At 34.9% G+C, this 24,578-nt stretch overlaps 1 protein-coding gene across 2 annotated transcripts in view; it reads left to right on the forward strand.

Moving 5' to 3' along the window:
- The window catches only part of LOC142327967 (organic cation transporter protein-like), a 77,204-nt gene that overhangs the window by 10,974 nt on the left and 41,652 nt on the right, over positions 1–24,578 (forward strand). For both annotated transcript variants that reach the window (XR_012757132.1, XM_075371392.1), the window contains exons 2-5: positions 179–382; positions 8,101–8,187; positions 10,583–10,686; positions 13,258–13,412. Coding sequence is in view for 1 of the 2 variants with exons in the window: in XM_075371392.1 (XP_075227507.1) it covers positions 197–382; positions 8,101–8,187; positions 10,583–10,686; positions 13,258–13,412 (532 nt within the window). In the remaining variant the exon portion in view is untranslated. The remainder of the gene's footprint in view (positions 1–178; positions 383–8,100; positions 8,188–10,582; positions 10,687–13,257; positions 13,413–24,578) is intronic.

Raw genomic sequence — 24,578 nt, forward strand, 5'->3', positions numbered from 1 at the left:
AGTAATAAGAAAATTAGATGTTTATTAATAGTTTATTAATAAACGTGTACGTGTGCAAGTAAGAATGATATCTCTTTAATTTTTTAGATAATATCCTTAATACAAATAATACCTCATTAGTTGTATATTATAGCGCCGATATCGATAAGAAATAAATAACAGAACTTAACTTTTACAGATTAACCGACTGGGTATAATGTCCGACGACTTGGTCGATCTCGCGATCGGAAAATTTGGATGGTGGCAATTAAGATGCAGTCTTCTGATGTCGTTACTAAGAATACCGAACGCGTGGTTTCAATTTGCGATTTTATTTATCGCGCCAGACACTCGTTTTGTTTGCAGAGAATTTAATATTTCAAATGAAAACACAACGTATACGGTAAGTCGCTTTTATTTTTTTAACGAGAAAGAAATCGTAAAAGCTTTTGCGAACGTTTCTACTTAATTTATGAAATACGAACGAGATGTAGATTGCATTTATGAAAATACAAATGTCGACGAAGAATGAAATATTATCGCACGAATGCATTATTCTGAGGTTTAATAATAAATTATAATTTCTATTTCTCGCCGCTTTACGTTTAATAATATGCACTCGAAAGAAAAAAGCAGGCGAAGTGTCGCGTAACTTTTCCGGCTTTGCCCTCAATAGTTTATTTCAAATACTCCATAAGGGTTTTTAAATATCAATAACTTAATATTTAGACTACAATTCCGAAAAAAGATAAAAATATTCAGCGAAAGAAAATGACTCCCCCTCGATCAAATGATGTTTTACCTTAACACTTATGCGGTATTAAAAATATTAAACAAAAGATCACAATTTTTATCAAAACATTTAACAGTTACCTCTTACCGTTTTAAAAACGGTCTCTTAACCGCTTGAAAAACAAATAAACATCAAATTACAGAATATAAAAAAGGATTTTTATTTTACTTCGGTTTCCAAAGAACCGCCTTCTTTAAAAAAAAAAAAGTTTTGATGTCTACAAAATACAGTTCGATTTCCAATCTTGAAAATTAAAGTTAGAAAAAAATTATATTTTAGGTACGGGTCCCTTAATTAGGTACAGCTTCCTTAATTTTTCGGAAAGACTATTTATTGGAATAATTATTTATTTCACCCCCCCCCCCTCCGACCAATTTAGTGCAATGTTATTCAACAAGTCAGAAAAAAGTATAGTTTGCAATAAAAAAAAATGGGTACCGTGATGCCGTAGTCTCGAAAATCAGGCTGAAACTAGGTTATGTATAATATAAATATTTGTGCCAAATTTAAATTTTTCTTTGTTAACGGGTTATCGACATATGATACAAAAAACTGTTTAAAAGAAACGTTAAATACGCCCCACCCCTAAAATGATTAACTTAAACCGAAGAATTTGAAATAACTAAATTTTAGTACGTTCATCGTACTAAATGTGATTTTCACGACCGCTTTATGAATAGTCAAAAATTAAAAAATTTCGAAACCTACCCTCCTCCGTTTTTTATTCTCTCAAAAAATTTAATGCCATCAATGCTCCACATACAGAAATTTTTTTGAGCCGTTTCTGAGATGTTCGTAAGTAAAACATCTTCCTAAAATTGTTATTACATTTTTTGTTATTTTTGGTCCAAGACAGTCGTGACAGTTCGCCGTCTGAAAATACCCAAAACTTCTGCCGTACGCTACACTTTCCGTTTATACCTACGCTACAATAGTTACACTACGTTAAGGACGGATTAAGATAATTCAGTGAAATTTGTTGTACATGAATCCGACACATCTATAAAAATTATCGGTTTCACAATTTTACTTTGATTCCAAAATGGCAGCCGTTTAGATTTATCAATGATTAATAGCTAAATAAAACAGATATTTACTATATTAGTTTTACGGAATGATTTTTCATTAGCTAAAATGTTAAGCCTTTTATTATGAACAAAATGAAATCTCATTTCTTCAAACCGGATGATATACGGCTGAGATATGGCTGAAATTTTTAAAAGTAGATCGGAAAAAGTATCAGCTTGACAATAATCCTTTCTTAAAATATAAATTTTTATTGAAAAAAAAAAACAAAACTGGGGATAAATGAAAATAAAGGGAGATAGCATTCATGTGCCTACCTGAATCATTTTGTTCACTTTTATGTTCTGAAAGTGTTTCTTAAGTTTGGTGAACACGTCCCGGTACATCTACATACATGGACGTATGTATGAGTCTGTGTAAAAAAATTTCAAGCCAACAAATTTTGATATTTTTCTAAGCAAGAATTTATCTACGCTATAAAATTAAGATAAAATAATAAATACCCACTACATAACCAAATTAGCATTTCGTCTGGCCTTGATTGGCCAGCGTTCAACCGGCACCGACCTAAAGCGCAACCAGTTTAACTTCACGAGCAGGAAAAATGTATACAGTTTGCGACTGAAATAGATTAAAACCTGTTTTTTTTTCTCTTTGTCAAAATATTTAATAAACTGCTGATAATATTTTTACTTTCGCTATGAAAATAATTTTTCTCATACTTGTAGGTTTTCCTTTTGTTTACCGACCTAACTATCGAGAAGATAGTGATAAATAAAAAAAATTATAATAAAAGAACTAGTGGACTAAATTTAATGCTAACAGAAAATTCCGTAGTTTTTTGTGTCCAGTCATTTAACGAGTTTGATGCAGCTCTCCACGATTCCATATATAGTAGTACCAGTCGTTTCATTTTTGAGTATACCCCTTACATCCTACATTCTTAACAATTTATTTTACATATTCCAAACGTTGCCTGCCTGCACAATTTTCCCCATCTACCTGTCCCTCCAATATCAAAGCGATATTCCAGGATGCCTTAAGATGTGGCCTATAAATCTGTCTCTTCTTTAAGCTATATTTTTCCAAATGCTTCTTTCTTCATCTATTTGCCGCAATACCTCTTCATTTGTCACTTTATCCACCCATCTGATTTTTAACATTCTCCTATAGCATCGCATTTCAAAAGCTTCTAATCTTTTCTTCTCAGATACTCCGATCGTCCAAGTTTCACTTCCATATAAAACTACGCTCCAAACATACTTTCAAAAATGCTTTCCTATTGTTTAAATTAATTTTTGATGTAAGCAAATTACATTTCTGGCTGAAAGCTAGTTTCAGTCCTACGCTATTCGGGATTTTATATCGCTCCTGCTTCGTCCATCTTTAGTAAACTTCCCAAGCAACAAAATTGTTCTACCTCCATAGTCTTTTCCCGTCCTATTTTTATATTCAGTGGTCCACCTAGTTTATTTATAGTACATTTCATTACTTTCGTTTTATTTATTCCGTAAATAAAAAAGGAAAATGAAGTAATAATATTTTACCGAATGAATACAAATTTGTTGTATTTATTAATATTAATAAAAAGAAATTACAATACTTAATATAGAACACACGAACGACTGGAATAAACGATGCAACCCACCTCCTACTTGTAACAGTTTGGTTGTCGAGTCGACTGGCAATTTAAACTTTTTAGTTCACTTTTTTCCTCATGAGATGTTAACTTGGTCTCGCTATACCCACTTAAAATGACCGGTTCGAGATGGGAAGTTAAATGACAGAGTTTCAAAATTCTATTTAAACTAATTTTTCATTTTCGAATAGAACTACCTAAAGCGATATTCGTTACTTTAGTTTACTTTTATTTATTCATTTTTTATTAATACGCATTAGAATATTTTTAATAGGATTTTGTATTTTTATTTTTAATATTTTATTTATATTTGTTTATTAAGTTAAGCTTTATTTTTCGTTAATTTTTTCCCTTCGATGTATTTTATTATTATTTATTTTCCTAATTTTTATGTTGCAATCTGTTCAACTAGTGAACGATAAGCAACCTTCCCGCCGCCTAATGAGATGAGGGTGATATGTACGATGTGTAAAGAGGTGTAGTCTTATGCAGATTCAGGCCGACCGTTCCTGAGACGTGTGGTTAACCTGAACCCCGACAACCGGTATCCGCCGACTACTATTAAAATCCGTATAAAAACAACTAACCTTTACTGGGATTTGAACCTCAGAAATTTCGACTTTTGAAAATCAGCTTTTGAACAACTCTTCAATATATCGGTGATAATTGTTTAAGGGTACAGTTACTCTTTATCTTTGTAGTATTATTTTTCTAACTTAAAACTAGTCACCTCACAATATAATAGGAATTGAATTTGTAATAAATTTACGTCCTCGAACAAAGGGGCTGCGTCCTTTTTGAGATACCCGTTATTTTTGCTTCCTATCACTACTTTTTATTCGATGATAGTCCATTGTTTTTAATGCGCACATATTTTCACCCGGTTCAATTCCAAACTTTTGAATAACTTTAACGCATCCCATCGTTGTATGTTACGGCAGCATCATAAGCACCATAATACAAAGCGTTCAACCCGTTTCGGTGTAAAAAGACGTTTCGTTACTCTGAAACGTAAAATATTGTTATATTTTATTCATTGCGGTTCTGGATGAGACCGTGCAAATATTTTCTTAGAAGAGTAATATCAGCAAGGCTGAGAAATCGGCTTTAATACTGTGACAATCGGTTTAGGTGTAGGCGATTTATGAATATTATTTGTTATTTATTTTAGTTAGGTTACATTTACACCGCTTATTTTCATTATTCGGACAAAGCCCGAGTGAAGGTTTTGCATCTGTCGACATTTTATGAAAAGTAGCCCATATTGCACGCTTCATGTCTTCTAAACTGTGTGTATTTTTTCTTACAGCAATACCGTAGAAGCCCTGGATTTTATCGATAGGTTTATCTCTCAGGTGACCCTTTCCTGAAATTTTTACCATCTTCTAACACAACATTCTTAAAGTCTCCGCGGAGTTTTCGCAATCGTGAGCCTATCCGCTTCAGAATATGACCAAAATTTCAAATATGAGCAAAATTGACAAAATTTCCCTATATAGAAGTTTCCCTTTCATAATAACTAGACAGTGCCAAAAAAACAAAAAACAAATCATGTTTAGAAAAAACTTTTAATTTCGGATTTTTCGGTGAATAATGCTTCACAAAAAGATAAATTTTGCACCTAAAAACCTTTTTGTTGCTTTTTTTATTGTTTTATACGCATAGTAACATTTAAATTAACCAAAATTGCAACAAAAAAAAAAAATAATTGAATTTTTAAAATAAAATAGGCTACCCTTAACACTTGAAAATAGACATTAAATTTTAAATATTTGTTTTTTACGCGTTTTTTTTAGACTTTTAAATTTTATTTCAATAAACGATGAAATATAGTTCATTATTGTTATACTTTATCATAAGATAGGGTAAATTTTCCGAAATGACCTTTCTTTCATTTTAATACGACTACAACTAACATTTATTTTTATACTTTAATGCGGTAAACCCACCTTTTATAATGTAGAGCAAAATTTACGCGTACTAAAGAACAAATCGGTTTATAACGTTGAAATACGTTAAACCGTTAGTAGTGACTGTTTCAATGTCACGCTTTTATAGCTTTTGTATAATTTTAGGAATGCTATATATTAACCATATACGTTTTTCTTAATTCTGTTTAAGAGAAAACACACGACTAACAATTTCCAAATACACGTAAATTAAAAGATAAAATAAAAATTTAATAATAATAAAAATATTAAATTTAACAATAGTAAAAACCATAATCCTAATGAAGTCAATTTACATTAAAATAAATCTTAAGGAATATCGCTAAATTACTTAGCGATAAAAAAATAACCGATTTCAATCGGAATTCTAATTTCAATTAGAATTAAAAATAAAATTATACGTTACGCGGCAAATATTTAAACGAATAGAAACGTAAACAACAATTTAAAGGTCATAAAAGGTTATAAAAATACTAATATAAGTAAAAAAAAACCTACTAATATAGTAAATTATAATTTATTTGGCTACGGCGGTTTAAAAAAAAAAATATTGAAGAAATAAAGTAGGTCGTGAAAATTCAACTCGGAATTATTTTTTTTGTTTTCGTTAAACTCACTACGTGTACCAACCACAGACACTGTGATTATAAAATACACACGGACAATTCACTAAAAATAAATATAATAATAACAATAATTTTTATTATTACAATTATTGTAATTATGACAATTATTACAATTATTGTGACCTAAACACTACAACTGTTCGTACAGATTAAACAGCTTATAACATATGTTTTTTTTTTATAGCTTCAGGTTTAATCGAATACAACGCATTATCAAATTCTTATTTACAGCTTATTTCATTTACCTTTTCTATATTCAATTTTTATATTTTCCTTTCGATCGATCGAAATCATCTCTTTTCAATAAGAAACATTATTAAAATTCCATTCCAAATCGTCAAATCGTCTGGTCTTGCTTCACTTTGCGCTATACGGCGAAGTTCATCGGAGCATCACGTCAACATAATTCAAAATATCGTTCTTTTTTATATACTGTATAATACATATATATTTATTTAATTTTTAAATGACACGAACATTTTCTTTCTACTGTAAAGAACCGCGCTTCATTTTTTTAAGCGCGGTTTTAGTTTGGCGCCACACAAATAAAATAATATACACGCACACAAGGAAGAATTCTTATAATAGCTAAACTAGTTTTATTATAAATATAATTCTAAAGTGAACTATTTTAAAATAGTTCTACGCGTATATAAAACTGCGTGCAGGATATTGATAAAATACGGAAACCCTTATGTAACTTGTCCATAGATAAACATAGAAAAATTAAATTTAGCAAATGCTCCTGCATGAAACCATTTATTTTCATTCGATGTTTTTCACAGAAAATTTGAAAAGGATCTAAATTACCTCTTAAACGAAACGTCTCTCGATCATCTCAGTACTTCTCGACGATGAAACATTAAAGATTGAAATTTATCGAACGTTCTAAACTTAAAAGATCTCCTATTTGGATACGAGACCACTATTTAGTCTGTACTGCAGGAAAAATATTAAATGATCGTTTTCTTTGTGTTTTTTTTTTTTGGGGGGGGGGTTGTAGCCTACGTTAAGGTAGAATTGACCCTCTATGTTATGTTTTTCAACGCCCTTTTCTGCGTTATGAGACGATATATTTGGAGAAAACCTGAAAAATTACGGTAAATTTATATATAAGATTTATCTCCCCGTTTTTCACTTGTTTTCCTGGTAAAGAAATTTCGACGTTTATTATTTTGGTAAGACATTATATAAAATATCGGCGTAAAGAAAAATATATAAATTTAAATCTACTTTATCTGTTATATTAAAAACTTTCCGCTTATCGTTTCAATACGGTGACCGTGTAAAAAAATTATTCTTTCGGTTTTCGATTAACGTAGGAAGTTTTCTTTCGCTAAATGTGTCCTTCAACGACAGAATCGTACGGCATATGCGTAGTTTCATAGCTTAAAAAAACATAACTTTTCACAGTTTCATAAGTTTTTTTATTAAACGGAATAAAAAAGCGGTTATAAAAGAAAGAAGTTAAAATCGTATTTACTCTTATTAAACCTTACAAGAATTTCGACTTCTGTTAGAGAAAATTACAATACCGTACAGTCAAGGTTATCGTTTCATCTGTTAACGTAAAGAGACAGACGTCTGAGATTTCAAGCGATTTTAACGGATGCGGTATTTTCATTTACAAGTATAACCCGTTTTCTACTCCGCTGTTTTGAAACTAAGCACTGTTAAAAAAAATGATGGAGATTACAGACGTACCGTAGGGTATTTTAATGCGCTCAAAAACGAGGAAACGTTCTACGTTAAAAGTTCTTCGTAGTTTTTCTTGTTTGCGATACTCCGATGGCGGTATATTTAAACGTGAACGTCCTGTATGCTTTTTTTAAAACGTACATTTTTGCCGTTGAATAAGTGAAAAATAGGGTACTTTTTAATCGTAAATTATCGTAATTTTCACATATACTCTTCAAATATATCTCGACTTAAAACAACACATAAAAAGGCAACGTTTAAAGCCATATTTTTACCGTCATATAATTTTTAGGTTACTATTTTTAAAAAGTAAATTTTATTTTCGTTTCGAATAATTAAATAATTAACAAACTATATAACGAAATTAATAAATACTATATTTATTTTCAGGTCGATTCATGTAAAAGGAAAGATGGAAATTTCTGTGACGTGTGGGATTACGATCGTACAATTTTCACAGAAACAATAATAACACAGGTAAAAAAAAAATAATAATAATACGTTCAGAGTTTCTCTGATATTTTAATAGTAATATTCATGTATCTGACCGCAAGACGGTTAACACAATTGTATGTAATTCGCTCGACCTAGAAACTTAATCTATAAACACCACAGTAAAATCGATTATAAAGAACAAACACGGTCAACATAATACAATACTGTTGAATTACAGCGTATCTGTACTTCTAGATGACGGAAACGAGGCAGATGTAATTTAAAAGACGTAAAAATTTGGAATTTACAGTAGAAAAAAACAAGAGAACAATACGATAAACGTTTTTAGATTTGAAAATAAGAAGGAAGCCAGAACTAGAATACGGTATATATAGAAAACCCACATTCAAAGATAACATTATAAATGCGAAATCTATCCGTTAACGGAAACAAAAATTACCTACGTTTTATAAAGAGGAATGTAAAAAAGAACTAAGATATAGATATTTTCCAAATAGCAGTGAATAATGATTACGAAAAAGGAATAACAAGGAAACTATTTCGAAAGATAAAAGAGCAGAAAAGCGTAAAACAATAGACTAAAAGAAAAAGAAAAACTTAAACGGGCAAAATATTTACGTTCACGGGTAAAGAAATATATAAACTAACGGACTTTTTTCTTAAGAAATATAACATAAATATAGCATTTACCGCAAATAATACTATCAGGAATAAATTTGGAAATAATACAGAAGAAAAAGACGATTATAACAGAAATGGACTCTTATCAAATAAAATGTGATTGTAACGCGACGTATATAGGGTAAACGGGACAAAAATTTTAAACATGATTTAATGAACGTATAAGGTCATATAAATACGAGAAAAAAATATGGAAATTATGCAAAACATCTGATAGAAAAAGGACATATTCCAGATGAGATGCTAAAATCTATTAAAGTATTACATTACGCAGAAAAAAGAAAACGCTCAAATATTCTAGAAAACATGGAAATATTCAATCTAAAATTAAAATGATAGGACTTAATTATTAAACATACGATCCGATGTAACGCTTAAAAATAAAAAATTGTTAAAAAAGAAATCCAAGGATCAATTTCAAAAAAAAACTGTAGAACCGTTAGAGCGGGAGGGTCAAAGCAGAAGAGACCATGACAACAGCGATGAGGAACGGGAGGAGCTTCATATCGCTATTTATTCGACGATCCCGACTCTGGAAAACTCAGCCTCCGATCACTAGGATCCCTACAGGCACATTCCTGTTAGACCGAACAATTTCCCTTAATCAAAACGATTCAAAAAAAGAAACATAATAAGGATGGAACACATCATGAAAGGAAAAGGATCGATTAAAAGTCTAACAGGGGGTTCAATAAAAGGCGTAACAAAGAAAGCCGAAAACGAGTACCAATTATAAACGATTTAGTATATCCAAACACAACGCCCTCACAGTGCCCGTGGCGTGATATCGATAATTTAGTCAACTATTCGCACGCACCAACTTAATTTCAATGAAGTATTAAACCGGACTGCTGCCAGATGGCCCGATTTTGAAGGTATCCATTACAAAACAAGACGATATTGGTTTTACTATCGGCACCGATAGCATTTCTTCAGAGGCCTTCATCGAAGGCAAAACGAGTCCAAAAATCACCTACGTAAATGTCTACCGAGGTATTTACATCGGTGGCATCCCAACGAGGCCAGGCTTATTACTATGAGATGTAAAAAGTCACAGGGCGAAAGACGACTCCCGTTAAAGTCCATCAGGGCTTTGAAGCATGAGACAGCCTCATAGCAAATAACAGCTCTGTGAGCTATGAGAGGATTAACATAATTAATATTGTTAAACGTTCACCGTTTAAGTTTACTTTTACTTTAACTGGGATCTTAGGAACAAAAAATCGCTATTTAAACATTATCATGTTTAAAAACACGTACATTATAGAATATAGATTATAATACAGTGTAAAAACGAAAGATTTCTTTTATATTTAAAATCAAGTGAGGTATCAAATGAAACAAATTCTCCACACGATGCAAATACGTGTTACAGTTTACACGTTACGCGTGTAATTCTAAAACAGCCTCCTTGAAGAACGAAAAATTCTGTTTTTCATTTGTTTACCGTGAAAGTAGAAATAACTCGGCAAAGAATCAGATCGGCTGACAAGATAAATAAAATCTATTGTATATATTAAAAACAAAGGCGTTCCATAATGATAAAATCGAAGGGGATTAGTTTATACTTCATTATAAGCCGATTAACAGGTCAGGCATTCCCGTTAAACAATTAGTTGTGTATTTTTACGGTAAACTATGAATAATTTATTTACCATAAAATCTTATTGTTATTATTTAAAATAATTATTAAAATATATATTTATTAAACTAATTAAAATGTATTTTTTTTCAGTGGGATTTAGTATGCGACAAAAAACATTTGGTTCCTCTAACGCAAACATCGTTCATGTTTGGCGTTCTTATTGGAAATCTCATCTTCGGGATACTGGCCGATAAGTATAACAATTTTATATTCATTAAAGAAAATAGCCGTAGTTATAAAAAATAAAATCAATTACACTAGAAATCATAAATATCGTTTTGCCTCTTAATTATTTTTTCTTGGTAGAAAAACAGAAAGTTCTTATCCCCCGGTTATTTACAAACAATAATTTATGCCTTTTCGTTTACAATAAACAAAAAAGAGTGTATATCAACCTTAAATATTTGTATAATCTAGCGACACGGCAATACTTCGCTATTGCTAGATTTGAGTAAATATATATATATATACATGGGAACCAAATAAAAAAGGGTGCGTGAAGGCAGCAATAAATAATACGAGAAAAGAACATGCGGTCACTATTAAGATGACAGAATCGCCCGTCTGACTGACGCCAGGACTCGAATAAACCAAACAAATATAATCAAACAGATATACATATGACAACCACAAAACGAAACAGAGTAATTAAATTTACCAAGCCTGTAGCAACAGCAAGACCCAACCCTAACTTTGAATTCATTGGAAATAACGCAACTTTACGCAATGGCGTAAACATACTGAGGGGCGAGCGAGCAAAATCAAGAAGAGAAGACCAGAGGGTGAAAAACATGGATTTCGTTCAGCAGGAGGGGTAGACAATAATGAGAGGGAAGAGGAGTAATTTGGAGTTTGAGCAAAATGAGAGTTTTCCAGGGATGAAAATGCGGAGTTGAAAGAATAGATCTGACGAATAGTTTCAGCACAAAGGCGACGAGTGTTAATGCACAAAGGCGACAAATGAGAATGCACATAGACGACAAATGAGAGTGCACAAAGGCGAGAGAAAGAATGCCCACGGGCGACAAAAGAGAGTGAGTCGCAAGCATCCACACATCGTGGCAATTTGAACTGGACCTATACGAGAGAGAGAGAGACACACACAAGGACGATTCACATGTCGTGAAAGTCGGGTCAGAACTGGATTGAAGAAGGTGGCAACAAGCTGAAGAGAAAAACTTTTCTGGAGTAAACGTTGCAGAAACAAAGCTGCGGAAAATCCAATTGATGAAGCATCACAAAAATTCGAGAATTAACTTGCTTGAAGCTGTCTTAGTACTTGTCTTTTTTTTTTTTTGAATTGAATTACAATAAATATTTAAGTAGTATAAGATTAGATACAATATGATTTCAAGCGCCATTCTTAAGGAGGAGCTCGACTTTTTTTAACGAATAAAGAATATAAAATCCCGCCGACTGTGAAGTACGATCGATCGTGCCTTATTTGAATGCAGAAGGCGTTAGTCCTGTGGAAATTCATCGTCAGATTACTGCCGTACACAGTGGCAGCGTATGAATGAAAGAAACGTAAGCAAATGGTGTCGTTTATTTACCGGGAGGGATAACATCTGTTCGCATTCAGGACGTCCGTCCTACTCTCATTACCGAATGGCTAAAAGAGCAGATCGACAAACACGCTAAAGAGAACCGGCGTTTCACGTTAAACTAACTCCTGTAAGTTCACGGTCACTGTTACCTTTCCCGATAAAGCCCATGAGGGCTAGGAAACAGGGGGGGCGACCGGAAGCGACACAAGGCGGGTGTCTCCCCCCACGGGGTCTCTGTTACGTAGCCCACCGGGTCGGTCTAGTGGTGAACTTGTCATCGTAAATCAGCTGATTTCGAAGTCGAGAGTTCTAAGGTTTAAATCCTAGCAAAGGCTAATTTTATACGTATTTAAATACTAGATCGTGGCTACCTGTGTTCTTTGGCGGTCGGGTTTCAATTCACCACTCGTCTCAGGAATTAACCGGTCATCTCCTGAGATGACTACATGACTAAGTCTTGTACGGTCATTTCAGGCCTTACAATGCAGTCATCTCATCGATTATATAAGACTAAGACTTCATTTACATTCCCCTTCTGAAGTAATACCTTACGGTGGTTCCAGAGGCTAAACAGAAAAGAAAGGTCTCTGTTACGTGAGATCGTAACCGTTCACCTAAATTACCGTAAAATTTGTGTCCGATGGATCCCGAAAATGTCTGCAGACAATCACAAAAGAACGCACATCTGCTGCTACGTCATTTCTGAAGCGGTACCGTAAAGTCGCCGATGAAATTTGGTTCGCAAAATAAAACGTGGGTTTTCCTACTACAAACCAGACAGTAAACGTCAAACACTCGGCGGCGTCGTTCTCGATCGCCTTCAAAGTTAAAAAAATTCAAACGCTTTCAAAACACAAAGCCTTCTCACAGTCTTCTCGAAGGTTTCGGACGGATTGTTTTCAATCATCCGTCGCACAGCTCACATATCGCTCCGAGCGAATCCCAGCTGTTGCGATTTCGACAAACACTAGTGCCACGATTTGACAAAGGCTTCTTGAAATTAAGAGGTGAATATGCGGGAAAATAGCTTAAAAAAGGTAAATTATAATCAGTATATTTAAGCAATAAATACGTTATAAAACAAAAATTGTTTTTACTATCAGGACAACCCTCGAACTTTTATCGGATAAGATTTCTTCTCTATTATTTAATAATTAATTTATTACTTAAGAAAATGAAATTATTTATTTAATAATAAATGATTTTTTTTTTGTTTAGGCATGGAAGAAAATTGCCTTTAATGGTAGCTATTTTAATACAAGTTACCAGCGGAATAGCATCATCATACGTGACATCGCTCTGGTTATTTCTTCTCCTAAGATTCTTCTTAGCGCTTGCTACCGGTGGAACGATGATTACCAGTTTTGTTATTTGTAAGACGACGTTATCGATATTCAATTTTTATATTAATTTTAATGTAATTCTGCTTTAAAGCGATACAAAAATGATCAAATTCAAAATATACCGTTCTGCGGATCGCCGGTCTCTGCTTTTTTTTTATTTTTAATTAAAGATTTGTATCGAAATCATGAACCGCTATCGTTACTATCTTTGCAGATGACCCAAAAATTATTCTATAGGTAGATTTTAACCATCTAACATGGATAAAACTGCTGCGGTGTCCTTTTCAGCTAGACGTAACATGTGCTGATCGCGTGGACATAATTTCCTTCGACGCTAACGACAGTGACTTATTTATATCGGCGATAAAGAGAAATTCCTGTATGTTTTATTAGATGGCAAATTTTCTTGGGTTATCTAATCGATTTCATCGGCAACAAAATCATCAAACCGTACCGTTTAGCTAAGCTAAGCCGCTAAGGTGTCGTCACTATTAAATATTTATTATGCCCTCACATGTTCTCGTAGTAATGACATCTTTCGGGGGACTCGCTCAAAAAATAGAATGAGTTTTCAAGGTACAAAAATGGGCTGTCAGATCATTGGCGCTGATAAGCTATAATATGTAGACCGACATTTAGAAAAAATAAAAATTTCAACTTCACCTTCTGTTTATATTTCTATATTTTTAAACCTTGATAAAGAGAATAATCACTTGATCTTTAAAAAAAGTAATAATAATATCCACCTCAATTAAACCAGATACAAAACCTTTTTTATTTAGTTTTTTCTTTTGTAACCCAACACAATACTACGGCTTACAAAAAACGTCTCTATTACGCGTCCGTTGTTATTTTTAATAGATAAATCGAACCTTTTAAAAAGTTTTCCTACAACTCTATTTAAAATACTTTATTTGCAGAAACAATAATAGTCTGTCGATAAATTTTTAAAAAATATTACCTGAAAAAACAAATAAAAACTTGGAATTATCTTTATCCGTTTCTAATTCGACCGACATAATGTTTTATTAATTGCGGATCAAAGTAATAGATTTATTTAAGTAGTAAATATCTCCTACACAAGGAAAGAAACAGAAGGTTTCGTAAAACGTCAATTATTCACGACTTAATTATTATTTAAAAACAAAAAACACGACTAAGAAAAATCTCTCGTAACATTGGAACTTTGTTAATGTGAGATTTTTAAATTTAATTTTTAAATAATTAAATTTTAAATTATTTAAAACAATAAAATCTTTAAACGACAAAAACTTCATAAGGTTTTCAAAATTGACATCATTACTACGTCAGTCGTTCTCGTGGTCATTTCATTTGTTGCTGTTCTTATGCTGGTATCGGCTGATTTTTTGCTGGCTTTTTATTTTTTAAACGCACAATAAAAAATAAGAACACGGTTGAAAAGCGTGTTGGATTTGAATCATGTCTTTTTATATACTTGTATTATATCGTACGTGTAAGTTCCGAGATTTGAATCAGATCTACCAGACGGTTAGTAAACATTAACTATTTGTTGCTACGGCGACACTCCTCTAGTGTGAATTTCTCTTTTTATTTCTGTTTTTAGTCTATGTTGTTGTTATTATTATAATTAATTCAGTAAAAAAGGATTTCGGCCGACGTTTTTTACCTACATCAAACTTTAAATCGATCTTAAAAGAATTTTGTGAAATTTCTTTGAAACCCGGTGAAATCTAAAAATTTACTTACAAGATCTCAATTCATTTAAGCGAGAGAAATGTTAATAGCCTCATACATACAATTATCTACGGGTTTTTAAAACCTACATATTCTTATCAAAAGTTAAAAAAACGAAACGATCAAGCGATTGTGTTCATATAGTATACACGCGTGTATTTATAACATGCACAAAAAGAAAAAAATGACGCATAAAATGTCAGCTTTTACTTTCACATCCGATCGTACTTAATAGTGATAATTTTCAACTACAAAGTCATGAAAGCGATTCGGATAAAATTAACCTATCGATATACAATGACAATACGTAAATAATTGTCCTTAAACTTAATATTAAAAATACGAACGGCTATCGTGAAATTTATTCTGTGATAGTGCCGATCCCGCGATTAAATCCTACATTTAGGTAGTCATAGGAAAGCTACCTATTGTAACGGGTACCATGATTCGACTTCTAGAAAATTTCGACATATCTTCGCGTTTCACATCCCCCAGATCCAAAAACCACCGTCAGTTCAAAAGTTTATATATATATATAATTCACTTTCTTGTGGACAGGACAACTGCCGTAATTTTGTGCCAATCACTTTCAAATTGATACGTAAAATATAACGACCCAAAATGTCGGTCGAGTTCGTTAATGGGCAAAATCGGACCATAGAAGTGGAAATGGGGGGCCTTTTTCGAAAAAAAATATCACTACAACTTTCTTACAGAGTAAAATATCGAATTCGTTTAAAGTTCCTAGTATTCTTTGGATAAGGGCCAAAGAAATTACTAAAGTAAAGTTTTCTGGTATCACCAACCATTGGCCCATAGGGTGGAAAAAAAGACGTTTCGAAGACAAAAGAATCGTACCTCCCTTAATAGGCCCAGTATCGAAACGGTTTAAGTGGTCGTTAGTCCTTTAAACATTACCTAAAACTTTCGTCTGAAACGATTTTTGATATGACTAACCCTTACGGCAAGGGATGACCAAAATGTTGCTGGAACTGTAAGAAGATGGGCTTGTCGTACGCTAAATACGTGAAACATTTTTTCACACGCAAACATTGCCGTGTTGAGTAAATTTAAAGTTTTTCTTAATTTTAAGGTGGAAATCTTTTTTATTTCCTACTTAGCACCGGTGAAATCTACGTCCGCCTTCCGGCGTGCCAAAAGGGTTTTTTTAATGCCTATATTACAAGTGTACTTCAATTGTTGGATTTCAAGCGTTGGAATCGAGTCGGCCGCCATAAGAACAACCAAATTTTGATTTAAAAAAAAAGTCTGGTTAAAAAACCCTAACCAAAACGGGGGCCGTTTAGCACTTTTCACCGATAGAAAAAGGAAGTGTACTAGCTGTGAATTAAGTTTTTACGTAATTATTTCGTTTTACCAGCGTAAATTATTGGATATATACAGCTAAGATATTGTTTTATAACTTTTGTACTTTTAAAAACATTATTTTCAGTAATGAGCATTTTTGTTTTTAAAAATATGTTTATTACGTACAGAAATAATAATACGACGGACGACCGTCTATTTTTTGTCTGTTTTACGTCAATAAAAACCGATTTTTAATAGTGTTTGTTTACTTCTTATTTTTCTCAGAATTAAATTCTCTTTAAGTTTTTGTTCTAAATCTTCCGCATTCTTTTGTCAATTAACAAAGCTACTTTACTACAACCTAAAAATAAACTTGTTTTTCAACACCGAATTTTATATTTTACGTCGGATATCTTTAAAACTACTGGAGTTACAGTTCTGAAACCTGTTTTATCCTACTTCGCAGCTTAAATTTCATAAGAAACCACCGAATTTAATCCTTAATTTGGGTCCCAAAAATTACAGTAGGGCTTCTTTTTGTTAGAAGAGCTTTTGTTAGAAATCAGGGCGAAACCTTTCGCCAGCCTTAATTCGAAAACAAAGCTTTTCTAGACCTATGTTTCTATGAAATTTTCATTATTTTCGCCAGCAGAACACGACCTGAAGTTTTTCCGTTTCTTCGTGGGACGAGCTGCGTAAAAAATATAAATGAACAAACCCGCTTGTAAATAATTCGTACATGTAAAAGCAGTTCATGTACAGTTACGCAGAAACTTCTGCGAGGTGAAAAATAATTTCTTAAATAATAAACATTACAAATTAAAACGGAGACTAAAACGGTGTCGACTGTTGAAGATGGATATTTATTCAGATTTAGGGAGACGAGTAGATGTTGTACGTGTGTAAATTACTCCACGGTTACACATGCAGCACTCTGAAATACAGGGAGAAAATACCGTTAGGAAACCTATGAAAAATCTATGATAAATCCAAAATGGTTTTTATTAACCGGTAAACTGTGGTTCCAAATATCTTTAATGAAAAATTAGAATTAAAATAAAAAATATTTGACACGATATACGAATATTTTTATTTTTTTAATCGATTATATATATTTAATAATTACGAGACTAATGCTGCTACAGAAGAACTGCGCATGCGCCAAATTCGTACGAGCGACATCTGATTCAAGAGAAGGCTCGTCCGAGCCTTCTCTTTCGATTGCTGCTACTCCAGTTTCTGTAGACATTAGTCTACCCGTGGCCTTCGTTTGGATAATATCTGTTTTTTTATTTTGCCGAAAAAATAATAAGCGTTTTATTTAGAGCAAAGAATTGTCGTCAAATTTCGTATAAAACTTGGAAATATCGCTACTGGAACTTATCTTTTATTTAAAAAACCAAAGTATACGGCATGAATGTTTATCACGTGCGCGGGTTCTTGAGTGGTTTAAGCGTTTCCAAGGCGGCCGAGAAGACGTTAAACAGAAGAAGATGTTCGCCCGGCTCTCCCTTCCACGTCAAAAACTGATAAAAATACTCGTATTGAAAAAAATTGATAATCTGATCCGATCTGACCGTCGGTTAGATATTCTTGTTTTTATTCAACGTCCTTACTCAACTCCGTGAAAAATTAAGATAAAAACGACGCGAAATGCGGAAGAACAAGTCGTGCGTTCTTCATCAGGACAATGCAACAGGCTTACACTGCATTGTCTGTCGAGATGTTTCAAGCCGAGTGTAAGTGTTACACCATCCGCCTTATTCGCCTGACCTGGCACCGTGTGACTTCTATCTGTCCCAAGGTCAAATCTGCATTAAAAGGAACACGATTTTAGACCGTTGAAGCTGTGAAAGAAAAAGCGGCACGCGTCATGAAAGAGCTCACAGAAAACTTCCGCACTGTTTCGAACGAAGGAAAATTCGCTTGAAGCGTTGTAGGCTTAGAGGAGGGGTGGGGTGTATATTTGAAGGAGATAATAACTAAATATGTATAAATTTAAAATAAAATATTTTACAGCATTAGTATCGTTATTTAATAGTCGAACCTCGTATATATATTTTTTATTGAAATTTTACATAGAGTTTTCGAGTAAGTTTTATTTGAATTCATAAATGTTTTTATTTTTAATTTTCAAGCAATAAGGAGAATTTAATAGAACTTAGTGTAATATGCTGTTTGTAAAGCCGCTCTATTTCACATATCTTCTCTTCCCTGGTCAATGGTTTCGCAGAGGAAGGTAGACTGAGACGAGAGAGATATCTCCTCGAACTAGTAAAAAAATGCATATCTATGTCATTTATACAATCAGACGCTGTTATATGCTGTAACCAAACTGATCGTAGTTGAGAACCAGAGAACATTATAAAACTAAGAAAACTCCCTCAAAATTCAGAATTAATTTTCAAGAAACAAAAACGGGCTGTCGGATAATTTTTTGACGCCCATAAGTACGAATCATGCATATAGATAATTAGAAAATTTAAAGTTAACTTATCCTAGTGTAATAAATGCACAATATTTTCTAAAAAGAATGGCCGCTTTAACAATATCCCCTTCTACCAGATCAGATAACGGGAACATTTTATTTTGTAAAACTCAACGCAATAAATCGGCTTACGGGAAAATTATGCTTCGATAGCCATTTTTAATAAATCAACGTTTAAAAAAATATTCTCTCAAATTTTTTTAAAACAGAATTAATAGGTTTTTTTCTTTTACACAAAAAATATTACTCTGTCTTAAATTTTTAATTAATTCTAATTAGAAAATTGAGAAACCTTAAAAGTTTTTCTACACCCTTGTAACGTGTACGTAAATATGAACTCAAACATTTTTCGTTAACTCCTTCCGAATTGCGAATTATTTTGTAGTAATTTCCTATTCCTGATATATTCTCCTTAAGGTTACTTCATGTGTTTATATTTTCAAATAATTAATCCCATCTACTTTTAATTTTTAATAACTGTTTATTTTGTGATTCTGCTCTGATCAAGGTTTTACCACGGTTTTCCTTGATCCATCCAAGCAAATCTCGGACAGTTCCGTTTTTATCCGTGGAGTAGCATATTTAACTATTCGTTACGTATCTATATAATGTATTATTGTGAACCGATCTCGACAAAAGATTTATTTATTTATTCAACGCGACCGTTCGAAACAGTGAAACGAATAATTATAAGGTAAGGCTACTAGTGAATCAGAGATGAAACTGTCTTCCGTTGCTTTCATTCATCAATATATACTGCAGCAAGTGTAACTATACAAAAGTCGTGCCAAGCCTTGTCGGTCTGAAGCTGCTTCGTAGGTCCCCAAATCTGGTGAATACGAAGGTATAGAATAGGTTCAAATTTCAACTTCACAAGAACATCGACGAAACAGCGATGTGTGCGGTCGAGTATTACAGCGGCAGAATTATCGACTGGGTGGACTGTTACACGCGACACGCACATCTCCTGAATTTGAATTTGACGATAATAAAAAATAAATCATTTCGCGTCACTATAACGTTTCAGAAGCCGATCGCAACATCCCTTTAGTTGTTATTTATTCTTTTCTTTGAGTGTGTGTAGCACCCGTCGCGAACAGACGTTACACCATCCCAGTTGTTCAATAATGTGTCCTACTCGTTCTTTCGATATATATCTACCTGCGTGCCGCGCGTCGTTGTGTGATGCGACGTCATTTTCAATCGATTCATCCACTGCACCGGTAACAGGAACCGGTCGACCACTGCGAGATTCATCCTCGATATTCGCTTTGCTATCTTGTGATACACAAAGATTTATCGCACGCAAACTCGTAGTACTTCCATCGACATTTTCATCACCGTTAATGGATTTCAGAGGACCATGAATGTCACCGGCGTTCATGTTTTCCGCTGTTGAAAATTCAATCACGACACGTCGTTTTAGACGCGCTTCGTCACAACAGGCGTACCGTTGCTAGACTTCATAACGATGTCGATCGCCAGAAAATGAGAGGACGTGGGTCAACGAGTTTTAGAACGTTAATAGTAGAACAATGAAATTACGTACGCTTTGTGTGAGATTTTATTCCCCCGTTACGTTTCAGCGTGTATTACATTTCAGCCGCCTCTCTTACTAAACGGCAGATAGGTTTCAAATTCAACAGAATTTTCGACCGTACTCTAAACAATCATCTTTCTAATTAACAAAAAAGAGCAGCAAGTAATCGAAGAGGCTGAAAACGTTTTATTAAGACGTTTGGCTCGATTTGTAGTCGATCGACTTAAATTATCAGAGCTGAAGTCACGGGCAAAAATTCTACCGCATTTAGAGTTACTTAATTTAATTTCTTCTTTTAATAGTATTAAATAGAATTCTTTAATAAAATTGTTATTCTAAAATTTCTTCTTATCTTACTGGACACAATTATTGGAAAGTTGTAAGTTAAATAAAAATTTGTAACCGACCTCTTTCAATTTCACTACAGAATATGAAAGGTAGCAAAAATATTACGAGAAAAGACCAAAGTAAACACTTGAATCTCTGTAAATATAAATTCTTAAAGTTTTCACGGATCGAAACGAAGAGATTTTTTAAACGTTATGAAAAATTCACCGCTAAACGAAAGGGTTTTAAGGCTGTTTACTGTGTGACGTCATCTGAAATAAACGTTTCAATAAAGATTGAAGTCCTTCGCCTTACCGGTATAAAACTACATGTTAAAAATCGATTTTTTTTATCGTACATTTTAGTATAAAAACAATTCATCGAAAGAAAATATATATATTATAATTAAACCTTTCGCCAAATATTTTCTACCGTTTAAATCTACATAATAATTATGAAAACTTTATCGATCGTTTCTTTTTTCTTTTTTTTATGTCACATTAACCACTGAAGTTATTAGCGACTAAATTTGGCTGCCGTTTTTAATTTTTAATAAAAAAGGATACACAGAAAAACTCATAATTTTCTAATTAAAAAACAAGATGCATTTTTCCTTTCAATCAGTCAACATAATTAAATATATACATATTTTTTCTATTATTATACGAATATGCTTTTACTGATACTGTATGAGGTAAATACTTAAAACAAATTTTATAAATGGTAATCAGCTGTTAAAACAATACGGTAAAAAGTGTATTTCCCGTGCAAATTTTATAAGCGAATCGAGTCCGCTTCCCAAGAAAAAATCAAATCCGCAAGAAGGAGGAAATGTGCCGGGTTCTCTTTCAAAATGTATAGGCCTTCCCCCCCCCCTACATCTCCGAGCCGGACATCCAATTAATTATACTCGACTCGGGGACGTGCTCTTTCCGGATCTTTTAATTCCCTGCCCCTAATCTCCAACGGAAGAACCAGGCCCGGCTATGCCGTTCCCAGCCGCCGCCGGAGACCGGGTCTCGGTCTTTCCTTTTGCCAGCCTCAAACCGACGACGCAGGAGCCGAAGCCGCCAAAGCGCATCCGGGAACCCACACCGTCGGCCGGGTCTCGGTCTTTTCATTCATTCGCACCTAACGGACCCAGGAGTCCCCGCTCCATCACGGGAACCCACACACCAGGGCATGTGAGCCCTCAGGAACGGGGCTGTCCGCCCAGCCCTACTATAAACTACACCCATCAGTATCCCAGTCGTCTTGCCTCATCTTCTTTTATTCTGAGAACTGTTCTTGCAAATATTGCAAAATTATTCCAGTTTCCAGACATAGCCAAGAGCTGCTCCGGTCGGGTATGCATCAGTCCTGCATTTATACGTTGTTCCTCCCATCGTCTGCACTCAAAAATAGTGTGTTCGGCATCGTCAACCGCATCGCAGTAACAACAGATTGGTGACTCTCTCCTGCCAAACCTATACAGGTATTGTTCAAACGCACCATGTCCCGACATGAGTTGCGTTGTGTGGTAATCTAATTCGCCATGAGAGCGATCTAGCCAAGCATCCAGGTCCGAGATAATTCTTCTGGTCTATGCGGCCACTGCTGAACCCGCCCATGCCACCTTCCATTGTTCTCGTATGATAGAACTGGCCTCATCTTTGACTACACCGAACGCCCTTAGTTTTCGTCCTTTAATCTGCAGTTCTATCGGGGGCACCGAAGAAAGCACGCACAGTGCATCATACGATAAGGTTCGGTACCCCGAAACTACGCCCAGAAGCGACTTCCTATGAGTGCTAGTTAATTTTCTTCTGTTGCGCTGGACATTAACCGCATCGGCCCGTACCGGGGCGGCGTACAACAGAGACGACTTTATCACCGAGGTGAAAGTCGCCTCTTCGACGCACGTGAAATTCCTTGTCCCGCAAAGAGACCTCGCATGGCACGGATTGTTGTTTCCACTCTGTCGCAGATCATGGCCACATGACTGGAGTATTTCAGGTGTTTATCCAGTAACACCCCTAGATATTTAGCCCTTTCCACCTCGACAATTGCCTCTCCTCTCAGGCGCAGATTTAATCTTCTGAGTATCCTCCTACCGGTGAAGAGGATACCCTTGCATTTGAAAGGAGAGACCTCCAAACTGTTGTTGACGAGCCATTCATTCACTAATTCTAAGGTAATATTCCCCTTGTCCACCACTTCATCTAAGGTACTGGCTTCCACTAGCAACGAGATGTCGTCCGCGTAACCTACGACATTCACTCCCGGCGGGAACTGAAGTCGGAAAATTTCATCATAGAAGATGTTCCAAAGTAGGGGTCCGAGTACAACCCGTGCGGGACTCCACCGAAGATCTGATGACTTACCACACCATCCACCGTATTAATTTCAGTTCGTCTCTCGGATAGATAGCTACTTGCGTCACTATGTACTCGCTTATATTTTTTCTTTGAAGTGCCCTCAATATAGTTGACCAAGGTACCAAACCGAAAGCGTTCCTTATATCCAGGAATATCATTAGCGGGATACGCCTGGTTCTCCAAGTCCCAGCACTCACCGTAGCAGCCCATGAAACGACTTTGTTGATGGCGTTAATAGTTGACCGCCCCCGGCTAAAGCCAAACTGATTTTCATGGAGAAGGTTGTTGTTTTCCAGCTCCTCAATTAGTCTATTAGCGATGAGCCTCTCCACGACTTTTCCCATATTATTAACGAGACTTATAGGGCGATATTCGAGAGCCCCTGGAACTGACTGTTGTTTGGGCAAGAAAACAGTTCTTGACGCTTTCCAGCAAGCAGGAAAAAAGCAATGCTAAACCCCATAACTCGCAATATCTGTCATCTCGCACGCGATGACGGACATCAGACCCTTTATGACTGCAGCTAGCACACCATCGGGTCCTGGACTCTTTTTATTTTTTAGTCTTTTAACCGCTGTCGCCACTTCATCCTGGGTGAACCTGCCGCGTTCACCAGGTATTAGCTCCGTGATGCCCGTATCAACCCGCGTGACACATATAAAAGCGCTTCCATGTGTCGTGTAGCTTCTATCTTATTAAGGACGAACAACCGTCTTCCCAGTCTCTTCATGACTACCTGGTACGCCCGTCCTCAGGGATCAGCATCTAGTTCACTGCATACCTCCCTCCACTTCTGCCTTTTTACATGCTTAATCATGAAGTTTAACTGTTTTCTTGCTGCTCGGTATTGTGTAATCGCCGTGTTCAGGTCTCGATCAGCTCCGTATGCTCTCGTTCTAAGTCTCTGCACGCGCCTCTTCATGGATTGCAGAACCCTGCGTTGATCCGCAATATCGGAAGACCACCAATAGACAGGGTGATGTCTGGTAGCTCTTTCAGGGAGCCTGGCCAGCTCAGTAATCATGATCTGTTGTAATGTATCTGGCGTGACCGGTCTGCCATCAGTTGCTTTTGCAGCAACTTTGCGAACAATGGTCTCTACCTACCGTTCCGAAAGTCTAAAGCATAGATGTTGATTTCTAGCATGAGTCTCAGTATCAAGGATTTCAACAGAAACAGCCAAATGATCACTTGGAGTCTCGACCTGCAAATCCTGCATGCTCACCATGTCTGGTGGAAATCTACCGTCGATCAATACCAGATCCAGGATAGAGGAATGCCCGCGAGCGTAGAAAGTGAGCGACCCATCACTGATGCACACAAGCCCAGTAGTTCCTAGTAGTTCTTCTAGCGCTAGTCCTCTGTTGTTCGAGGAACCAGCCCCAACCGCTACGGTACGGCAATTGAAGTCACCCATAACAATTGTCCTCTTTGGGGCGTTCATGACCATCCTCTGCAGT

This window comes from Lycorma delicatula, chromosome 7 (genome assembly GCF_047948215.1).
Source record: "Lycorma delicatula isolate Av1 chromosome 7, ASM4794821v1, whole genome shotgun sequence".
Classification (NCBI taxonomy): Eukaryota; Metazoa; Arthropoda; class Insecta; order Hemiptera; family Fulgoridae; genus Lycorma; species Lycorma delicatula.